The 23,838-nt window shown below is 39.9% G+C and overlaps 1 protein-coding gene across 1 annotated transcript in view; it reads right to left on the bottom strand.

Moving 5' to 3' along the window:
• MACROD2 (mono-ADP ribosylhydrolase 2) overlaps window positions 1-23,838 on the bottom strand; it is a 1,156,239-nt gene that overhangs the window by 408,909 nt on the left and 723,492 nt on the right. The window contains exon 8 of the mRNA XM_063316393.1: window positions 9,725-9,798. Within this exon, the coding sequence (XP_063172463.1) occupies window positions 9,725-9,798 (74 nt within the window). The remainder of the gene's footprint in view (window positions 1-9,724; window positions 9,799-23,838) is intronic.

Here is a 23,838-nt window from a genome sequence, read left to right as displayed (position 1 = left end):
TAATTGCACATGCTCCTCTGAGAGAATATTGCAACATTATTTCTTTAATTAATTAAATGTTAGCAAATTAAATAAAATTAATGTTTTATTAATAGTTATTATAGTTATTTTTATTATTAAATGAAGTTAATTGAATCATTTTGTCCTAACCGCCAGGAACCACGCTGAGACAAGGAATAGGTCTCTAGTGCTTTATTACTGCTACATTAGACAGAAAATCCTAACAAACTGAAGAAGCGTGGGAAAAACCCAGACAGATACACCTCAAAAGTCAAGGCGGGTCTGTTCTGTGTCTCTTTGAATGGCTGCTTAACTCCTCAGTACTACGCATGCGTTTTCCCCCCTGGATAGGGGCCCCCTCCTGCTCACCATCAGTACTCATGACATCACCCTCCCCTCCAGATTCACATTCCATTTCAGCCCCCTCCCTTCCAGAGTTCCTCCCTCCCTCCAGGGTCTCATGAGAGTCCATCTCCCCCTCCAAGCTCCCATGGGAACTGGGCAACAATGGAAATTCTTCAAAGGAAAACTCCTCCAAGGACGAATCAGTGCTGCTCTCCAGGTCTGATAATGCTTCTGGCCCAGGTGGCTGCTGCTGGAAAATAGCTAGATAATTAGAAGATTCCTCCCCCCCCTTGGGAAATGCAAGCTGGAGGTGGAGGGCTGCAGCTCCCTCCCCCCTCTCTCTGGCCTCAGAGCCTCTGGCGGGGGTGGAGGTTGCCAACTTACGAACTCCTCTGCTTGGGATTCCTCTGCTTGCTCAGTGAAGTGAGGAATCTCTGGTAGAGTGCGAGGCTTGGGTTTGTGAGGGAAAAGCTGATGGAATCGTTGAACCAGCATTGGTGCATGCACATCTCTGGTATTTTCCCACATGCGCTCTTCCTCAGGGTACCCTTTCCAGTGTATTAAATATTGGATGCCCCTTCCCCTCCACCTAGAGTCCAGAATTTCCTTGACTTCGTATTCCTCCTCCCCCTCCACAATTACTGGAGGGGGGGGCATTTGCGATCATAAGTACTTGAGGGAGGGTCTTTGGCTAGCAAGGCTCTGTGAAAGACTGGATGGATTTTCATGGATGCTGGCAGCTTTAAGTGATAAGCCACTGGATTTATCTGCTGTACCACAGTGAAAGGGCCCACAAACTTAGAGTCCAACTTCTTGGAGGGCCTGGTAGAGGTCAAAAACTTGGTAGAGAGACACACTTTGTCTCCTACTGCAATCGCTGGCCCCTCTTGTCTGTGAGCATCTGCAGCTCTCTTGTAAGCACTCTTTGCCCTGTTCAGCTGCTCCTTTAACAACTCCTGTGCAGCTTGTTGCTCTTTAAGAAAATCAGCCATGGCTGGAACATTTCCCTGCTGGGAGGAGGTGGGCAACACCCGAGGGTTAACCCCGTAGAGTGCTTGGAAAGGAGACATCTTGGTAGAGGATTGCACAGAGCTGTTATAAGCAAATTCTGCCATGGGGAGCAGGGCTGGCCAATTGTCTTGCTGATAAGTGGTGTAACACCTGAGATACTGCTGTAACCATTGGTTAATTTTCTCAGCTTGCCCATTACTAGCCAGATGATGCGATGATGATAGGTGGATCTGGACCCCTAATGACTGGAAAAGGGCCCTCCAGAACCTGGAAGTGAACTGAGGGCCTCTGTCACTCACCAAGTGATTTATCATGCCTCTATACCTAAAAACATGGTCCATAAACAACTGTGCTGTGGCTTGTGCAGATGGGAGGCCCTTGCAAGGAATAAAATGCGCCATTTTAGGGGAAAGGTCCACCACCACTAGTATGGAAGTCAGCCCCTGGACCGGGGGTAAATCAGTGATGAAATCCATGGAAATTGTATCCCAAGGCCTACTGGGGGTGGGTAGGGGTTGCAAGAGTCCTGTGGGCTTCCCTGGGAGAGGCTTGGCTCATCTACAGGTATGACAAGAAGCAACGTAACCCTTTATGTCTGCAGTCATCTTAGGCCACCAGTAGTCTCTCAGAGCTCTATGGAGAGTTTTGAAAACACCTCCGTGGCCTGCCGTTTGATGGTCATGGCAAAGTCTCAGTACTTCTTCCCTCAATGAGGGGGGAATGTATAATCGCCCACTATGCCAGAGGATTCCTGCCTCCACATTAAATGGGGAGGCAGTGTCTTGTGGGTCCCTCTGGAGGTCATCCATCCTGGCCCTGGCATACGGGTCCTGTTGCTGCTGAGCTCTGACTCCTGTAAATAGGTCCTCTGCTTGTCTGCCTGCTGCCAAAATCTCTGTCTGGTTCCCCCTCATAGACTGCTCAAAGTTGTGAGATTGTAATATAGTAGCCTGTACCTCCTGGTGAGTGGCGGGGGTTGCCTGAATGGATCGAGACAGGGAATCTGCCAAACAGTTCTGCACCCCAGGAACATAAGAAATAACAAAATTGAAACGGGAGAAAAACTGGCTCCATCTGATTTGGCGTGGGGTGAGGGATCTGGTGTTTTGTAGAAGCTGTAAATTCTTGTGATCAGTGCAAACTTTCACAGGAAAGGTTGCACCTTCTAGCCAGTGCCTCCACTCTTGAAATGCTGCTTTAATTGCTAGCAACTCCTTGTTAAAAACATCATAGTTTCTCTCTGCTGGTGAGAGCGTGCGGGAGAAAAATGCACAAGCTAGCAATGTATTCTCTGTTTTGTTGTATATTGCAATAAAACAGCAGCGATAGCAAAATCTGAAGCATCTGGATGCATTATGAATTGCTTTGTGGGATCAGGATGCTTCAAAAGCGGCTGGAATGCAAAGAGCTGCTTAAATTCTTGGAAGGCTGCTTGCTCCCTCTCCCCCCAAATGAATTTTGATCCTTTCTTCAAAAGCTGTGTGAGGGGTTTAGCCCTGTCACTAAATTTATTTATGAATCTCCTGTAAAAATTGCAGAATCCTAGAAAGTTTTGTACCTCTTTCACATTTTGGGGGGGTTGCCAAGAGAGAATTGCCTGGACCTTAGAAGGATCCATGGATATGCCTGTTGATATTTTATAGCCCAGGAAATGTAATTCAGTTAAATCGAAGGCACACTTCTCTAGCTTGGTGAACAGCTTGTTCTCTCTCAGTCTTTGTAAGACATTACGTACATGGGTTACATGAGTTGTAGCATCCTCAGAGAATATTAATGTGTCATCTAGATAAATGACCAGATACTTATCTAGTAAATCAGAGAAAATTTGATTCATAAATCTGGAAAATATGGCTCCTGCATTAGACAAGCCAAAGGGCAAAACAAGGTACTCAAAATTACCAAACCTGGTATCAAAGGCAGTCAGATATTCATGCCCCTCTTTCATCCAGATCAGATTGTACGCATTCCTGAGGTCCAACCTAGTAAAAATGCGTGCTTTCTGTAAGCAATCCAGCAGATCAGATATTAGGAGGAGTGGGTAATTTTCCTTGACCGTGACTTTATTGAGGGAACTGAAATCATGCACCACTCTCATGGGTGCCTCCTGGTTTGCTGGTGCCAACAGGTCAGGCTTCTTTGGTATGAAGAAGGTAGGAGCAGACACTGGGGAAGTAGATGGTCAGATGCAACGCTTTTGGAGATTAGAATCCAAGTAATCCTTTAAGGTGGCTAGTTGCTTGGGGGACATGGGATATTGTTTCCTTGCTGGAATCTTGGCTCCTGGTATCAACTCAATGGTGCAATCACAGTCCCTATGGGGGGGAGGTAGTGCTGTGGCCTCTTGTTCACTGAAAACGTCTGCAAAATCTGCATACTTGGCTGGCAACTGGACCCCTCCTGCTTCCGTGACTGCATTGGTTGCTGGAATGAGGAGAGCAGCTTGAATCTTGTGGTGCTGGCATTCCTTAGCTGGCCGTCAATTCCTGAACCGTAGTCCAGTTCAACAATGGGTTGTGGAACTTCAGCCAAAGTGTGCCCAGGACTATAGGCACATTAAGTGATGCAGTAACATAAAGTTGGATCCACTCAGTGTGGTCTCCCATTATTAGTTGCAAAGGTTCTGTGAAACTTCTAATTGGTCCTGCCTTGAGGGGCTGGCCGTCAATGGTCTCAACTTCTATGGGACGTGGCAATTCTATAGTCAGGATGTTGAGGTCTTGTACAGTCTGTACATCAATAAAATTGGTGGAAGCTCCGGAATCCACGAGGGCCTCTAGCTTGACCTGGTGCTCTGGGTTTATGTGCATTATGACTGGTAAATAGTAAAAGGATTGCCTGGAATCCTCAGAATGAGCCCTCCTTAATTGATTGATGGTCTCCCTGCTGAGCTCTGTGAAGGGAGACCGACAGAGTTTCCCTGGTTGGAAGTCGAGGTGGAGGTGGCTCTTGGTTCTGCTGCTTGCCCTGGGGCTCTTACGGAATTTGCTTGGCTTCTTGCTGGGCAAGCTCTCACCATGTGCCCCTGGACTCCGCAGTAGAAACAGAGGGCTCTCTCTCTCCTTCTCTGTCTCTCAGCCTCAGAAATAAGCCTCCTGCTCGCCCCGATCTGCATCGGCTCCTCTGGTCCTGAGTAAAGAGATGCTGTGGAAAGAGCTGGAAATCCTGGAAGCACTATGAGGCCCCTGTTTCTCCCCGGCTGCATTTGTCTGAGCTCTTCTAGCCTGGCGTCTATGACCACAGACAGTTGATATAAACCTTCTAGGGTAGCTGGTGTTCCCTGGTGCACTAATTCATTTTTAATTTCTTCAAAGACTGTTTGAATTAGTCTTTCAAGGCACTCTCATTCCAGTCCAGATCTCCTGCTAACAGCTTGAAATCAGCAATGTAGATTCCCACCCTCTTGTTGACTTGCTTGAGCTTCCGAATTTCCCGGCTGGCAGTGACCTCTCTGATCGGGTCGCCAAAGTGTGCTTGGAACCCTGCCAGAAAATTCTGGTAGTCGTTGAGAATTGGGTTGTTGTTCTCCACCATGGGAATAGCCCATTTGGCTGCTGGGCCCTTTAGCAGACTTAAAATGAAGGTGACTCTGGTTCTGTCTGTGGGAAACTCTGCCAGTCTGCTGTCGAAAAACATTGTGCACTGTGTGAGAAAGGTTCTCAACTGTCCTGCTTCTCCTCCAAAGTTCTCTGGTAAACTGCCCTGGGATCTCAAGACTACTGGCGGAGCTGCTGCTGCTGCTGCTGGCACTGGTTGTGGGTTAATCGGAGCTGGTTGTTGTAACTGCAGTAGCATGGCTGCTTGTAATGTGTTGATCTGGAGATCTACTTGTTGTTGATGTTGTTGCAATGCTGCTGCCGGTTGTTGGATGGCTTGCCAAATTTCCTGGTTTTCCGAAGACATTTTTCCAAATGTCTCTTCCTTTTTTTTTTTTGTTCCTCCCTCTTTCAATGGGAGTAGTAGAGTTTGTTAGGATTGATGTCCTAACAGTCAGGAATCATGCTGAGACGAGGAATAGGTCTCTAGTGTTTTATTACTGCTATATTAGACAGAAAATCCTAACAAACTGAAGAAGCGTGGGAAAAACCCAGACAGATAAACCCCAAAAGTTAAGGCGGGTCTGATCTGTGTCTCTTTGAATGGCTGCTTAACTCCTCAGTACTACACATGCATTTCCCCCCCTGGATAGAGGCCCCCTCCTGCTCACCATCAGTACTCATGACACATTTAAGTAAAAGAAGCAGGAAAAAAAATAGTGGATGAAGGTAACTTCATTGGAAGCCCTACTAAATGAACATGAATTTTCTTTAACATAACTGAAAAGATGTGGTATAAACTAAGATAATAATCTTTTTTTAGTATGAAGTTGAAAAATATATTTTCACATTATTGACTTAAGGCAGATGACAGCAGGATGATGGCTGATTTTCACTTCAATCAACAACCTGTGATTATTACTTTAATTAGAATGTAGAAATAGAAGGAGCTAATGTTCAACTACCCCAGAGAACACTGCATTTAAGAAGAAATACTGCACTGCTTATTTATGAATCTTTATCCGCAAAACTTACTCAATTGACTTTTTACTGTTGCCACTACCATTACAGAAATATCTTCATAGGTCCTTAATGAGAAATAAAGAGAGTGGGGGGAAAGAGGAAGTAAATATATCCAAAGGTGTATATTTAATTAAATACAACAAAACCAAAGATCTTCTACACAAAAATGTTTTTTTCCCTTGCTTTCTAAAAAGTACTGTCAATATTTCTATGTTTAACAAATTTTGTTGGAAGATGAGGTTTTCTGCTGGTAGATGAAATATGAACAAAATTTCAAGATTCATTACAAACCAAGGTGAACAAACCTAAGTTCATCTGGGAATATATTCTAAGTACCAAAAATAAAAGATCTGCTTTCAATTCCTATTATTAAGATGACTTGTTGTTATTAATAAAAGGATCCCTAATAACTGTGATTTGTTCATCAGTATTAGCACTGTAAGTCCATTAATTCACAAGTTTGTTTTGAGCAGCTGGCTATTTATTTATTTATTTATTGCCCAAGACCAAATCACAGAATTTAAAAAATGCAGCACACAAATAATATGTTTGTGTGTGTGTGTGCGCGCGCGCGTGCACGCTTACATGTAAGATAGAAACCCTATAATGGTTACATTGCATAGAAGGGACCAAACAGTTTCTATAAGCTAAGGCTATAAATAAAAATCTTGCTACTGCCATCAAAACACTTGGGTTTGGGTCATTTAATGCAAATATCTTAATCTCCTCATCATGAATGCAGTTTATCAGACTCAAGAGCAGGTGTATTAGCTCTAGTCACTAATTCATTTAGCTTACTATTTCTTACTCCATCTTTATGCTTTCTATAACACAGCTTACTAGGAAATGGAATAGTGGGATGGGTATATATGCTCTACCTCTGAACGTGTTAGATTAGCGAACCGCTCAAAATATGCTAATGTGCTGCATTACCCTTGCTACAACAGTGTCCCCCAATATTGAATTCCTTATCGTAATAAATCACCTATTGTAATTAAACATTTCATTATACTGTAGATCAGGCCGCGGATTGTTCAACTATATCAGAAATAATATTTAAATACCCAGAATGTCATCCGTTAGTTGTACAATCAAGGCCCCTTGGGGGCTTCATTTTCTGTCTCATAGGAATCACATCAAGAAACCAACTTGGTCCTTTACATCAGCAGAGAAGGAGGGAGCTGCAAGGTTCAAGCCTCCCTTCTAGAAACTTTCAGGCATAAAGGCCAGCAATTTTTGCCTAAACAAACGAGAACCTCAATAACGGGAGACCCTTCTATCTGAGGCAGAAATGTATCTCCATTAATAATTTATCATTTGCTCTCCTTTGGAAGAACTCATTTTCTCCCTCTACCTTGTTCCTCCTTTCCCCTTCCTTGATATATTTTAATGTTTTTTAATGTGAGATTTAAAACAGTTGAAAAAAAAAACCCCTTAGCAAATAAATAAAACAGTACCACCAACTGTATTTCTACTCATCCGCTCTAGGGGCAAACTGAGTTGAAGTCTTGTGATAGAGATGTTCTTTTTTGCTCATTGGCTTGTCATAACTAATTTGTTCTGCCATGGGTGAACAATGGGAGGAGTATTTGGTCTGGGAAGATGCCAGGTCAACGTTCAATACAGCTCCAAGTACACCAATAATACTAAATAGGCATTAAGATGAAGTAGTCAGTTAGAAACTATGAGCAGTAGAGAATGCTGATATCAGCCAAGAAACAGAGTGAGCTAAATAAAATTTGGGTTGGGTGGCTGCACGAAGAACCAGACCGAACAATGCAACATTTCCTACAAGAAGCGGAAACTAAATTAATGTTCACCAGGTCCATTAATTCATTAGCAATCAACCCTAACCCTAAGCCTTCAGTTTCATATTTGTACAACATAGTCTATAATGATATTTTTCACAGAATGCAAATTTCAGATGGAAGTATCCAAAATGAACACAGTGAATTGCAAAGATTTCTATGAAGGAGAGAGAAAACATTGAAGCCAGTAGCCCAAAGTTGCCTTCTTTCATAATATTATAAGGAGCAAACAAGTGGCAGTATCTTTGACCTAATCACCAAACCAGCATCCATCCACCTAATGGGCTTAATGTGCTTTTCTCAATTGAATTCCTTCTGAGGGGATAATTTTCTCTAGCATGGAGCCCAGTCCTCTTCTGTAATCTGAATATTTAATATTAAACCTTTAGACTACATTTTAAAAAGTGAAACTGCAGTTTACTGAAGAGATAAGGCAGATGCAAAGTATTAGTCCAATATTGCTGACAACCGCCATTCTTGCAAACTAAATGCAACAGATTTCTGTACATACAATATACTGCCACTTTCTAACTTCCAAACTTGATTTATCTCTAGCTGCAAGTCAACAGACTTCAATGTAAAACATATCCAGAAATTAGTTCCACCAAAGTCTATATTTTAAGACCACATCAATTCATATAGAACAACTCATCATTTAGTCCATGGCTTTCTTTTCAAAGTTTAATATTTACTCCACTCAACTCAGGAAGTTGGAAACAATTTCAACAATGAATACAGAAGGTAGACCGTCACAATTCTGCAGGGTTTTAGCCTACAGAATTGGGATGGTGTGCAAAATCTATAGAACATATTTCAGATGAATCTGCTTAATCTCCTACTCTTTTGAAACTAATCCCAAGAATTAGTGTACTTCTGAGGTATACTAGACAAAACTTCTCATTCAAAATCTTAGTTAACACCTGCAGTCCTACAGACACTTATCTAGAAGCAGGTTCCATAGAGCAAGGACAAAATGGTAGCAAGGAGATATAGAAAACACTAATTCTTTGCTACCATTTAGCAGTCTTAGCAGAATTTTTGCAGCCCAGATATGGAAAATCTAAATTCTTTGGAACTTAATCGTTCAGTGGAACTTACTTCTGGGTAAATATAAATAGGATTCCATTGCAAATAATTTTGATCATAACAAAATTCACTGGTTGTTTAATATATTTAACATATCAGAATTTTTTCTTTGCTTTCTCATCTCCTATTCCTGTGCTACACCATATACTTCTGAGTGATTGGAGAAGACAGACAAAGGAATACTATCAAGGGTCTTTCTTTTCTTCATTATAAGTAGAAGCTACAACTGCAAAGCCATAGCAGTAGATAGTAATTATATTTTAACAAATTCCTCTAAACATAAACTAAACAAAGCATTTGATAAGCATACCTTTTAATATGGGCCATCCAGTTGTATTACATTTGGGATAGGATTTTTTAAAAATGCTCAATATTGGCATTACTTTCATTCTAATGGTTTATTAGTTTAGTTATTTGTTTAAAACTACTGAACCAGAACATCATGGTGAACACGATTTTAAAATAAACCAGTAACCAAACAAACAGATATTTATTGATCTTGGTAATATCTTATTATAAAGCCTAATTGTCAACATGTTACCTTCATTAATTCTAATGTGTTAAGAGTTAGATCGTCTTACGTTCATCATTCAGTCACAGCAAGCATGAAGTTCAGGGTTATCACGCCCCATACTGGCATATATAACAAACTTGGGACTGTATGCAAAAGCCTTGGAATGTGCCATAGACTCTTTAATGTGACTCTAACATGCCATCATCTAAAAGTGACAGAAGACTCCCTTTGTTTCCTAATATGGATGTCTTTCTATAATCCATTCAAACCATACGTATTTTGACATCAGGGTATATTATATACTACTTCAAATACTAGGAATCAATATTCTACTTCTTTGTCATTTCTTTAAAGGCAAACACTGAAGCACAAATCTTGACATAAAATCACGTCTATAACCATACCTCATTATCGTTCTTGCTTAACCACTCCTTGATTGTGGTAAGTGCAATGACTGCAGCTGGCTCATTTGGAAAACCTAAGTACAGAAAGAAAAACAGTTATGTATATGCATACCTGTATATGGCCTTATACAGAGCTGTATGATACGGTGTTATGCATGTATGTTCATATTAGAGTTGGCAATCTTTTCTTAATTGAGCAGCAAATCAATACTAAATTGGTGGCATTACCTGCTGTTGAGACACAATGTTTATATACCCTGTTTACATGTACTACCTTTGTTTTTGTTAAAAAATCTGTTGATGAATTAAATGCATTTGGTAGTCAAAATGGGGGTGATCTTGGGGAAATAGAAGAAGAGAATGACAAAGAAGAAAGAACTAAGACAGTGCTAAGGTAGTGGCTGGTCATGACAAGCAACCTTTCTGTTGTATCAATCTTTGTCTTCAAGACAATAGATCAAAGAGGATAAACCTTTAATTTCCCCCTTGTTGCCTTTTGAAAAGTTGACAGATATGATTAAAAGATTTGCAAGACTAATTATTTTAGTGGGGAGCTGCATAGCTGCATCCATGGAAATACTATTTTAAGAACTACATATTTAAAAAACAGCATATCTAATATATACCCACCACATATATTCCAGGTAAGTTTCTAATCCCTTCAGCGAATAGTCCTCCATGCCTTGATCCCCTGCCTTATTCTTTTATGCCAGCCTGATGATCAACTATACTGAACAGGATGTGCACCAAGAGCATCTAGACTGTATTTCAGTCAACTCTAATCTATGATTGTTTATGCACAGGCTCTTTTCAAAAGAAACATTTTTCCTCTGGAAGAATGATTCACCTTTAAAATGTTAATATTTATACTATACTGCCCTAGCTGAAAGCTGTGATAAAGCAGTACATGCACATATCAAAATTCATATTGCTTGTTTATTCAGCTACATAGGAGCAATCTATAAAAATCTTTAAAAATGCCAAAAGTCCTGTACACACACACTCCATTTAGAGAAGAAGGACACACACTCCACTCAAGGAAGAGAGGGAGGGAGGGAGGTTGGTTGGTTGGTTGGTTGCTGCTTTTCTTCTTTTCTTACTGAAGTATATACAGGACTGTTGACATTTTTAAAGCTTTTTATAGATTGCTCCTATGTAGCTGAATAAACAAGCAATATGAATTTTGATATGTGCATGTACTGCTTTATCACAGCTTTCAGCTAGGGATACACACACACACACACACACGAAGACAGAAGGATAAAGTATTTAGAGCTCCTGCCATGGGTCTGGTGGAAAAAAAAACGCCACCTCCTACTTTATCCTTCCTACATGTCACAAACGTTCATACAGTATGTGCAATAATTGCCTGGTCCTTCTATCTCTCAAAGTTTCAAAGGCAGCACTTAGCTACAAGTTCCTACCTTCTCCTATGTTCCTTTCATTTTTAAGAGTGAGTGGGAAAATTGTCTTGATCTGCATTCAGAATTGATTGTACAGCTTGGGAACATGGCTCAAGTGCTTCTCAAAGGAGCTAGCTTGCCTTCCGATGAGTACTTTGTACATTAGCAAAAGAATCCTAGCACTTGAAAAGAATGTGTAACTGAATGGCGGAGCATTAAAAATGGGAGGAGGGAGCAGAAATGATAAAACCTGCAAGGGCCCAGTACAGACAATTGTGGAAGGTTCTTCACAGAACGTCATAGGATATGAGTTATGTGATTAAAAATACACGGCCAGTTTGCCAACCATTTTCACTGGTTTTTATTTTTGAGCTGTGTTATCACTTATAATGATATGGGACTGTTCTCTTCCACCATGGCGTTTCAGCAAAAAAGCAATCTTCATAAGCATGTGGGAATCAATTTAGTTGAGTGAAATGAATTTGAGGAGTCTCACGAATAACCTATTGCTGAGGGAAGCAGTTCAGACAATTCTGGCTAAGGGCACAATTTCGGAAAAAAATAAAACAGATAAATGTAATAAGAGGGACCTTAGCCTAAGTGCTGCAACAAGTAGGCCTTTAAAATACAGAAAAGCAGAAGAGCACAAACAGTCAAGAGTGCACTAGCCAGAAGACAGAGGCAAGGGACACAACAATTTAACAGAGATCCATCTGACAAAGTTGATGGTATTTACACCCACATGTGTACTTCTTTCAGGACTCTAGCCTTCCAATTTTAAGCCAAGCATATTCTCTCCTCCCAAAGCAAAGTAATAACTTTCATTAAAGGAGCCAATATATCATCAAAGATTCTAGCCAAATCAATCAATAGGGAGATGCCAGAAGGCCATTTTTCCATTTGCTATATAAATGGGGATTGCACCTTCTGGCTTTGTCTTCAGCCTGCACAGGTCCATGGAGTTATCTGCAGTGCAAGATTCCATATATGCAAGCCTTCCCTGAAAATATGAAAGATACGGATCATAAAGAGGCTCCTGTGAACACAGCACATCAGTGCGTGAAAGCTGTGAGTGGAGCCAGCAGACATGATCATCATTATCATAACTGCACACCACACAATCGTTTCTACTATAGTAAAAACATAATCTACAAAAAAGGATAAAGCCCCAGTACTGTTTTCCATAGTCAGATACTCTTGTGTGGGTTGTGAAATGCAAGCATGTGATAAGTTTTTAGCAGGAAATTCTCCTCTTAAAAAGTATTAAAAGCCTGATTTAAAAGCACAGTCTGCGAAAAATGAGGACTATAACTTGTTTTGTTTTTAAAAAATAAAATGCCACATTTTTTATAAAATATAGAAAAATGCCACAGCCTTGTTTTGCTGATTTTCAGGTTGCATGGGAAAACTAGGGTTCTGTCTTCTCATATATACATATACATATACATACATACATACATATATATATATATATATATATATACACATACACACACACACACACACATACATACACACACACACATACACACATACATACACATATACATATACATACATACACACACACAGAGAGACATACACACACACATACACACATGCACATACACACACAGTAGGATCAACTATAAGAAATGAGTGAAAATTGTTTGCTTGTTTTATTGGTTAATACAACACAGCCTCCTCTCCATCCACTCCCCCAAAAAACCCCATTAACAGATATTCAAGTACGGTGTGGCTCCCATTTCACAAGATGTACTTCAAGAAAATGGAAACAGGCTATTTCTGCAAGTGTAGGAGATTAAATGGAAAAATGCCAGGAAAGAGATGCACTCCAATGCAATTTAATGACCACACAATGGAAGAATAGCATTCTTTGGCATGTTTAACTGTGAAATCTAGGGTTGCCTGAAAGCCTATCTATAACAGTAAACAGGTATGGATTGGTATCTGCTAACATAATCCATCTGCTGAATCACTTTTGTTCTCTTCAGACTCTGTTGTTGTTTCTAAAAACATCTCACTGACCTTAATATAATTATTTACATGATTTTATGTGCTACACAGTTTTTTGTTTCCAGAGCAATTTATACTGTAAAATGAATGCATATCAGCAAACATTTATCCAGGTCTCAGCTGATCAGAAATGTGACTAAATTACATAATTTCTCTATTAAATTATGGTGGCTGATAAACTATCTGGCCACAAGGGCCCTTCCCTTTCTTTTCTTTTTTTTAAATAATCAAACAAGAAAGATTGCACTTTTGAAGAAATATTTTACAAGGTAAAACTAGAATTTTAATAATTCACTGTTCTAACAGATGTGCAGCACTGAAACATGAAAAATAGGAAAATGCTCTTTCAGTCTGCCAATAATATTCATGCTTGTCATAACTGAAGGACATGATCATTATTGGAATGCTGAAATCAATAGCCACACTTGATGTAATGTGGAAACAGAAGGGTTTTTTTTCCCCCTACAAGTTCATTTGAAGAAAAAGCTTGACACTGAACATAAATCTCCTCTAACTTTAATGTTACTAGCAGGGAAGGTGCATTCAGAACACACATTGTAGTGGTGAACAGCTGTAGGTTTCAAGCCATGAATGTGATGTTTTGATAATTGCATCACAATCTATGCGACGAGGTACAGAAAGGAGACATAGACAGTCAAGCAGATGCCATTTCAGGCAGAACTCAGTGCGGGCACATGCCTATAAGGCTGAAAATAAGTCTTGCATATGACGTGTGCAGTAGTGTAGGGGCTTCATGCAATAAAACTGATACTCAAGCATAAGTAAAACTAATATTCAAGCAACACTGCAAATGTGTAACTCCCACCTACTGATTTAGCAAGTATTCCACTGAAGGTGCAGTTGGTTGGGGGTAGGGGGGGAGAGGCTTTGCTCTAGTCACTTGAATTATTGTTTTTATTAGCACTGATTTAGTGCCATCAACTAGAATATTGAATGTCAACAACCTTCCAGAAACTGCCATACTTAACTCTTACAAACATGTCACTGCTCACTCTTAGGTATATATTAGCATAGCTGAGTGCTAATGTTTTCTATACAAAAATTCCTAAGTGAGGTCCCCAGCATCTCCAGGGAGTGTTGTGAAACACTTCTGTATGAAATCAGGGAATGCTGCTGCCAATGAAATAGAAAATATTATTGGATTTTGATAAGTTCTTGTGAAAAAAAAATGATTAAAAAAACCTCATCCATCTGCTGCACCATTCAATACATATTATCTTTTCTCAATATGGAGACCACCATGTTGTATCTGCCTAGCTGCTTGACAAGCCAACTGTTTGATTTAGTGTAAGACAGCCATCTATAGTTATGTGCCTAAAAAAATCAGTATTAAGGAGCCAGCTTATATATTGATGGCATTTATACAACACACTAAAATGCATTAATCTGTCATCTGTACTCAGTTCATGGATCAGAGTGTGGTTAAGGTGGAGCACTGTGACCACAATCTGTAACTCATGGTTTGCTATGAGTACCTCAATTTAACACCCTCTATTGTATCATCTAAATCTAGTTCTGTGGTTTGCTAGTCCCTGGCACTCTCCATTGCTCTGCTTGACATGGAGATGGGCTGTTAGAGAAGCTGCAATGCAGATCCACTCTGGCGGGGGCAGCAGCAGCAACTCCAATACACCAGCTTGTTTCTCATCCCCAGTGGTATAAAGTTTAAAAATTGTACAACATGGCAAACTTAGTTATATCCTGAGAGTTCCCCATATCAATGTTATAAAAAAGAATTAAATGAATGTGTAGAGCGTGGGTCCATCAGCTTCTAGACAAGATCTTTATGAATGCCATCTCCAAATTAGGGGGAAGAGGAAGCACTTACTCATTATCTGTTCTGCACAGCTGGCTGCTACTGATTTACTTTGTGTCCTTTGGCTTTCCATTGTCATGGAGAGAGTACTAAAATAGATAGCAATGAATCTAATCTTGCGTAGTCATTTTTTTTAAAAAAATAGAAATACTATTGGATTAACCCAAAAGTTTATGTCGCTGAGTATTTGATTTCCACAATAGTCAATAAGACAACATGGGAAGCTCATGAGCAGAACATGAGTGTTAGAGCACCTCTTCACTCATGCTTCCATGAAACTGATCCTGGGCATTACTGTAGTAATATAGATCAATTATGAATAGCAGTCGTTGAAAATCAAATCTTCCATGAATTTGTGAGAAAGCCCATCTCTAGCTGGCCTGCCATCCTTAAAGATTCATCCAGTTGGTTGGGATAGATGTTCCACTTCATACTTCTCTCTACTTCCATGCTAATATCCCTTTGCACAAAAACAAGACTATCTAACAGGAAGGTTGCTAATTCCTCACTCATCCTCACCTACCTAGGTAACCTTTCCCAATAAATGCTCCCTGATCTCTCTCTTCTGGCTATCACTTGGACATCCAAATTAAACAGCACAAATCCTAGCCAATTGTTCTTGTTCTAGTTAATGCTCTTTCCTCCTTGTTTGTGGCTAACTTACTAGATGAAAGTCAGTGTATGAGATCATGTAGCATCAGGAATCCTGACTTTCCAGTCTAGCCTACATTCCTGGTATTCCCAACTGTGCTACCCTTCCAAATCCAGACAAGGTCAGGCAGATGTGACCACCTGCTGAGGCATCTCTTTTTAAATCATTATTCTTTATTGGTCTGTAAATAAGTAAGTTGAATATAAGTTCGAACCCTTATTCAATATATTTTCCAGTACAATTGGATTGGAGACCTGAAGTGAATTTCTTTGCATTTGTAAGAGAACATCTCCTTCTACATGCCTGAACCCATGGAAACATTTACTCTATTTAGCTACCTTTACCTTAAGGGAAGCAGAGTGGAAACAGATGGAACAGTCCTCACTCAGGCAGCTCAGGCACTCAAGGTAAAGGTAAAGGTTTCCCTTGACGTAAAGTCCAGTCGTGTCCGACTCTAGGGGGCGGTGCTCATCTCCGTTTCTAAGCCGTTAGAGCCGGCATTGTCCGTAGACCCGTCCGTGGTCATGTGGCCAGCATGACGACACGGAACGCCGTTACCTTCCCGCCGAAGCGGTACCTATTGATCTACTCACATTTGCATGTTTTCGAACTGCTAGGTGAGCAGGAGCTGGGACTAGCAATGGGAGCTCACCCTGTTGCGCGGATTCAAACCGCCGACCTTCCAATCGGCAAGGTCAGCAGCACAGTGGTTTAACCCGCAGCACCACCGCGTCCCCCCAGGCACTCAAAGTCTCAGTGAATTCCCCACTCCAGGCTGAGGGGAAAAAATGTAACAAGCCTGCAGACACTTTGGCTAACCATATAATTTCACATCTGTATGAACTATGGAGTGGGTGTTGGGAGGAGGGAGAGTAACCTGAAATATTTTAGCTCTGTATTTTGCTTTACTGATGGGATATGGGAATAGGACTTGTGTAGCTTCTCACAGGAGGAGGACAGCAGATATACAGTTGGCACAAAGGGCGAGTCTTAAAAACTTCCAGACAACACATTCTAGGGAGAAGAAGTTGGGTAATAAAGATTCCGGCTGGCAGCTAAAGGTACTGTAATGACTAAAATAGTTTAGACAGCTCTGGTGGCTGTTGAAGATAGCCTTTTGGTCTATTGGTTTCTATCCAGAGTAAAATTGGTGGGTAAACCTAAAATGAACTGATCAATTTAACTAATTAGGAGATATGGGGTGCTGAATGAGGCAGGGAGAAGACTCACTTAAAAGGGGCAAGACATACTGTAGGATACTTGTCTAGATGACCCAAAGGGCTAGGGTTAAAGATAAACAGAAAAAAAAGAGCAAAGATTTACTTTTCTGAGAATTTTCAGGCAGTCACCTATCAGCTGTTCAGTCTGAGACTGGATGATAAACTGCCATGGCAGGCATTGGGTGATAGAATGCCAACCAATTTTGTAACCCATTTCCTTAAAACCAGAGTGGTAGATAGGAGTGGGACTAGTCATTAGGGACACGGGGAAAATATACACACAGGTCATACAGTGTTAAGATTTGCTTGCTTACAATGCATTGTAATTTAGGCTAAAGGACACCTGGATAATTGCTTTTTAAATATATATTTTATCTAAATTATGGGGACCAAGAAATTGATTTTAAGAAAGAGATTATAAACACTTTTCTCCCAGAATTCTATGGCAGTGGCCTTATCAGGGAATATATTGTTCTCTCCACATGAGCGAATGAACCATCATGTGAACAGAACAATGAAAAGATGAGTCTGAGCTCTACTAAGTATGCCCAAAAGGCTCTATTCCCCCCATCAGGAACATTGCTTTCCCAGAGTTCTCAACTAGCAGGACTTTTAAACATGTAGGTTCCATGTAAACATTCGGCTAAATTCTGTAAGCTGAAGCCAATTCTTGCTTTTACATTTTTTATTTCGTGCACAAACCCAAACAATCTTCACTCCACCAAGTGTATTAATTCTATAGATCTACAGCATATGACTTTAGAGAATATTTCACAGCCCAACCTGAAACTCACGTAAAGTGAAAATAGTTAAAGACCTGGTTGAAGAATTACATAATCTGGTATAATGAAGGCCAATTTGATATAACAGACAGTTTGTATGTGATAAAAGGTAAAGGTAAAGGTTTCCCTTGACATTAAGTCCAGTCGTGTCCAACTCTAGGGGGCGGTGCTCATCTCTGCTTCAAAGCTGAAGAGCCGGCATTTGTCCGTAGACACTTCCATGGTCATGTGGCTGGCATGACTAAACGGAACGCCGTTACCTGCCTGCCAAAGCGGTACCTATTAATCTACTCACATTTGCGTGTTTTCGAACTGCTAGGTTGGCAGGAGCTGGGACTGGCAACAGGAGCTCACCCCATCACGCAGATTCGAACCGCTGACCTTCTGATCGGCAAGCTCAGCAGCTCAGCGGTTTAACCCGCAGCGCCACCGCATCCCAGGCTTTGTATGTGATACAAATAGGCTAATTCAGGCATTGTAAAAAACAGTTAAAACTCCCTACCCAAGCACTGTAGGTAGGTTCTGTCCCTCCAAAGTTGCATTGCTGATGTCAAAGTTATAGAGGCATCCACTTATTCTGTGAGATCCTTTCCACTGAGGCAGTCACAAAAACCTATCTCTGAGAAGCCCTGCTTTACTAAGGATGGAGCTGCCATGGAGATTTTCACATATAGAGAAGCTTCTTTGGTGAAGACAACCTCACTAAATATATCAAACAGATGTCATCATGAGATTTCAGAAGAGTGTGGCTCTTGGGGTGATTTTGTCTGCCTTTTTTCTTTTGTCAAAGCCTGTACAGAACTCTGCCATTTTACTGAATAGGAATGTGTGTTCAGAAGAGATTAGGAAACTCAGTAGGAAAAGGCGACTACAGGTTGTCCTCATTTAGCGACCACAGTTGGAACTGGCAACTTGGTCATTAAGCAGAGCTGTTGCTAAGTGAAACCACAACTGTGCTTCAGCTTTCCTTTGCTTTACAGACCTGCCAAGGTCATAAATGCAAGGACTGGTCGTAAAGTACTTTTTCATCACCTTTGTAACTGCTAACGGTTGCTAAAGAAGGATTACTGCTATATTCAATGCAATTGCCAGAACAGGCCAGCAGCTGCCTCAACTTACAACACATGTAACAAACCAGTGGTGCCCCCTGCAACACGGCAGGATATTACTGCACAGAACAGTTATAATGGCAGTTTTTGAAAGCTGCCATTTTTCCTGTGTATGTAAATGTTCCTGACTAAATCCTTTGAATTCCAATGCAGATTTCAGAAAACCTTACAAACACAATTTTCTGGGAGGAAAGTTATGTTTCCAATAATATTCCAGTAACACATGCTTATTTGTAAATGGTAAATCTTTTGGAAGTATTTAATGCTTCTTCCACCAATTATATAGCACTTCACATACTTGGATTATGGCTTCCAATAATCTTTTTTGAAGTGCTTTTGATATCCTGATGCACTGATGGAGTAATTTGATGCTGCAAGTTTTAAATGCTCTGTCATGAATATTTTAATTACACCTGCTTGGGAAGGCATAAGGAAAACATCACAATAGATTATATACCATTTTTTTTTTTAAAGAAGCTAATAAAATACCGATATAGTATAAAAGCAATGCTGTATAATCTCGACAATATAACATCAGGTAGCCTAAGTTGCTTTAGAACTATTGTTTTACACTGCTGCTTTAAGTAATAAACAGATAAATGAGTAGATATAGATATGAAAACTGCTGAAGTGCAAATGCCTATTATGTGGATGCACATAAACAAACACAAAAAGGGGTGTATCTCACAAAATTCTTCCACTAATGGAGCTGTTATCTTCAGCGGAAAATTGATGGGGCAATCTCTCCCTCCCAAATGCAGCCAGCAGCTTTTGTGCAACCTCCAAATCTGTGCTAGACTATTGAGGGATTCTCAGAAGATGACTGCAAGGGAGACAAAAAGAGGTGCAATCCCCAGGAGGCATGATGAAGTCCCCTGTGGTTTCTGTCCTAAATATATAAAATCCATTCTAATGTTCACTTATGGATAGGCAACTATTATGGACATTGTATTCTCCAGGTTGGATTGTTTTGAGATATTCTTTGGGGAATTATTAAAAATTATTTTGGAGTTTCAGCTAGCATAAGAGACATCTGTTGACATATGGATAAAATACACAAGTTATGACAAATATTTCCACTTAGTACACTATTACCCCAATGAGCTTCAACAACATGTACAGACTTCTCAAAGCTCTGTTTGAATCTTCATGATAATGCTATGTGAGATTTAAAGCTTAAAGCAAATGATCATCCTAGGATAACATAATGATCTTCCAGGTGCATTAAAATTCCATTCTGTATAGTGATGTCCTAATAAAATTTATGGTGCCATATCTCTCTGACATTTCTTCAATAAAATAGATTTGTTTCATATGTGCAAAGAGCCACATGGGTGCCATATTCACATGACCCAAGAATACCTGGGCCTTGCTTAAGTCTTGAAAAGTTGATACACTTGTCTACTGACTCAGCTCATGCTCCAGAGGAAATACTGCAAAGAGAGCTCATAGCTTTCCTGCCATACAGCAGGACAAAAGATTATTATTAGGAGTAACTTTTGCTTCATCCCATCTATGTGAGGGATGTGCCTCCTGTAGGGAGCATTGAATGGGATGACAGAGCACCATAGGACATTCATGCTGCAGTGCAAAACTGCTGCAAAGGGGCTGAGGGCTAGACTGCTGGTTCTGTGCAAGTGCTGTAACCTTGTGTAAGTGGTAGCTGATTGTTCACAGCAAGCATCTCTCTGGAGTGACCCAACACAAACAGCTGCCTCACTGGAAACTCATGGAGGTGAGCAAGTGGGGACAATTCTGCAATGAACAGCTACCTACCACAGATGCCTTCTGTCTCCCTATGGCAGATACTGGGAATTGGCCAGTGCTGGGAGGAGGCAGCAGAGGATGTTATTTCCTGTCTTTACTATGTTACTCATTCTGCAAAGTGAAGTAGAAGCTTGGAAATAATACAATAGTAGAGGAGAAGTTCATCTACTGGCTTGTTGTTGGAGCCCTCCCAAGCCTGAGATTGCCTCTACTTGCCTCATATCATTTGTGGCTAGATCCCATAGAACAATTCTTTCTCCACAAGCCCAAACCATGCTATATAAGGTGGTGATATTGTGGCAAGGAATTTTTGTTGCAACTGTTCTGAAGCTGTGGGAGGGAGATCATGCCATAAGGTTGAGAATTGCTCTGGTACAGCAGATTTCAAGGGAGAATGAATGCCTGCTTTTTTGGCTTCCTGAATAATCATTTTGTCTGAGTTATGTCTACTGCAAATAATTGTTCTGGATTATTGGTCCTATTTTTTATTATTTATTTTGGTTGGAAGCCATCTCTAGCATTGGATGCTTTGTGAACTGAAATAAATAACCCATTAAACTCTAGGAATATTTTTGCAAAGCTCAATCAAAGATTCCCCCAGATAGAGTTGAAGACTGAGATGAACAAGGTATGTTAATTGCAAGATACATAATACATCTCTTATCTCTTATTAGTTAAGGTTATTATTATGTTTTTATGCTTCAACCATATCTAATTTCTGAAGCATGCTTCTTTTCTGCCTGGTGTCAAAATATAGGAAAAGCAATTTAGAAAAAGGTCCAAAATGGTAGTCAAGTGTGAAATCACCATCATATATTGAATTGAATAGCAGCAGGATATTGGCTTCGTTTCTGTTTGAGATCCCAGCAAGGTTAAATATGTATTTGAAAGTACTGATTTAAATAAATAGACTCTCTTGTTCTTTATAAAATAAACACATGAAAATCATCATCCTGGTTTTCAGTGACTAATACTAGGGGGAAAAATGATGAGGTTTTAAGATATGTAACCTAATAATTTTTAATATTCATTCACATCATGATTTTTCAGGCTTCTGAAAAAAGTAGTTTGCACTTTTCAAATCTCTAACCATAAAGATAATTAAAGGTACCAACTTAGACTCAGAATTGGTTGTGTGTTTATCATGAGATCACCTGCTTTCCTTTTTCTTTTTAAATACAACTTTGAGGGGACAATGGTACATTATGGAAGGATTGGGCACTTTTCCCTTGCACCACTGCCCCCAAGAGTTCTTGTCAGTGTTTGAAGACGTTATTTGCTACAATGGCCTCTTCAATAGTGCTTACTAACTGGGGGAGGAGGGTGTAATTTTCTACCAGACTTGGAGAAAACAGTTACATTCCTCTTCCCATGGAGAATGATCTGGATCTGCCCTCTCCCAACCAGGTGATCCATGTCTTACTCATGTGAAACAAATGGAGAAGTCATCATAATCAATTCATAAGAGAATGCTGCAGAAATACGATGCATATGAAACCCTGTATGTTGGAAGATGTGCAAATGCAATTATGCATAAATATTGTGCTGGTACTGGTAAGAACTGAAACGGATTCATCCATTCTTATTCCTTACACTTTTTTCAATATCCCAAGATAGTGTACTTACTCCATTTATTCTGTATTGCCCCTTTTTGTCTTAAGAGTTTGAGGTTACTTCAGAACATCCTGTCTCACAAGCAAATCTGCTTTAGTACCTTGTATTCTTCTACTTATTATTTTCACTTAATTTTTCCCATAGATCCCAGTCGGTGGTAAGGAAATGCTCCTCTTACTACTTTCCTCTGCCTTTTCCTCCACTGTTTTCCAATTGAACTTGGAAAAATTTCTTATAAGATACTAATGCAAGATCTGATACAAAGTTCTTGTACAGTATTATAATTTATCATTGCAGGTATTCATAGATTAAATATTGATCAAACCAGGCTATTTAAAAACTTGATGTAATTGCACAACTGCTCCCAGAAACCTCTTTTGTATGTTTTAGTCAACACATATACTGCATGAGCTTATGCAACCGGTAATCATTATAAAAGGAAGTGAGAAAATTGAAGTGAAATAGGCACATACTATAGACGGAACAAATACTGTAAGTTAAAACAGGAACAAGGGAACATCACTAGCACATCAGTATCAATCTTGTTGATATTGAAACAACTGTATAAATCTGGGGGGAAATTCATACAAATTCACATATATATTCCTGTTTCCTCAGGAAACCTCTTGCCAGGCCTCAGACTGTCTTACCTATTGATTTTGCTTCTAGGACCCATGATATTTTAATCTTAATTAAGATGATAACACTTCCTTTCCAAAAACTTCTGAGAGTTTTCTTTCTTAATTAGTTGGATAGCTAAATAAGTTATCTCAAGTTACCACCTCAGTTTGGCTAGCTGATCTCAGAGGTTTTACCACAAAAGTGTTTGTATTAGATTGTCTGTTCTCTGAAGGTTCTCTGAAGAATCAGATGGAATCTAGCACTGAAATTGAAACTGGTATTATATGTTGCTAAGCTAATATCCCAAAATGATGCCTATAAGACTAGCAGTTAATAGAAAAGAAACTTGGTATGTTTTTCCCCTGTGAAGGAGGGTTATCTCAGATAAGAGCTTACATAACATGTTGGTAATTGTAAATAGGGTGCTAGTTCCTGTATTCAGAGCATTTTCCAGAGACAAAGATGGAGGGAAATGCTCAAAAACTTTTAAATATTGTTCTTTATCTCCCTTGATTATTAAACAACACTCTTCTGTGGTGGCCTCACTCTGTGAAACACCTTCCCATGAAACACTTCCCATGTTTCATAGGCATGCATGATCCCAACCTTTCTTGCATTGCACAAGTAAAATCTGTATTATTCCACCATATATTCAGCCCTAATTGACTGTAGGTGCCTAACGCTGCTGTCTTAACTGTGTTTCATTTTATTTTTCTAACGTTTGTGGTTTGTGGTTTGTTGTTTTCTATTGACAGACCATCAGGATCAGAGTGGGCTACAAATAATGTTAAATAAATTATTAAATAAACAGACTCTACATTTCACTCTGTCCTCCTATGCTAGTCACTGTCATTAACTTCAAAAATGCATTGTGGTTGGAATGATATTGTAACCCGACACCTAAGGTGTTCTATATCTAGAGCCATTGCCCTAATTCTCTACCATTGAGATTTTAGCCCCAAACACATTTTATGGACAAACTAATTTCTAAGTAATACTTTCATCAACCTCTTTAGGAACAAGCACTTTGTCTTTTTCTTTTTGAAATTTATTTCTGGTTTTTGCTTTTGTTGCATATAGAGAGTGATATATC

The sequence above is a fragment of the Candoia aspera genome, chromosome 1 (assembly GCF_035149785.1).
Source record: "Candoia aspera isolate rCanAsp1 chromosome 1, rCanAsp1.hap2, whole genome shotgun sequence".
In the NCBI taxonomy this organism is placed as follows: domain Eukaryota; kingdom Metazoa; phylum Chordata; class Lepidosauria; order Squamata; family Boidae; genus Candoia; species Candoia aspera.
This window is presented reverse-complemented; position numbering and strand designations above follow the sequence as displayed.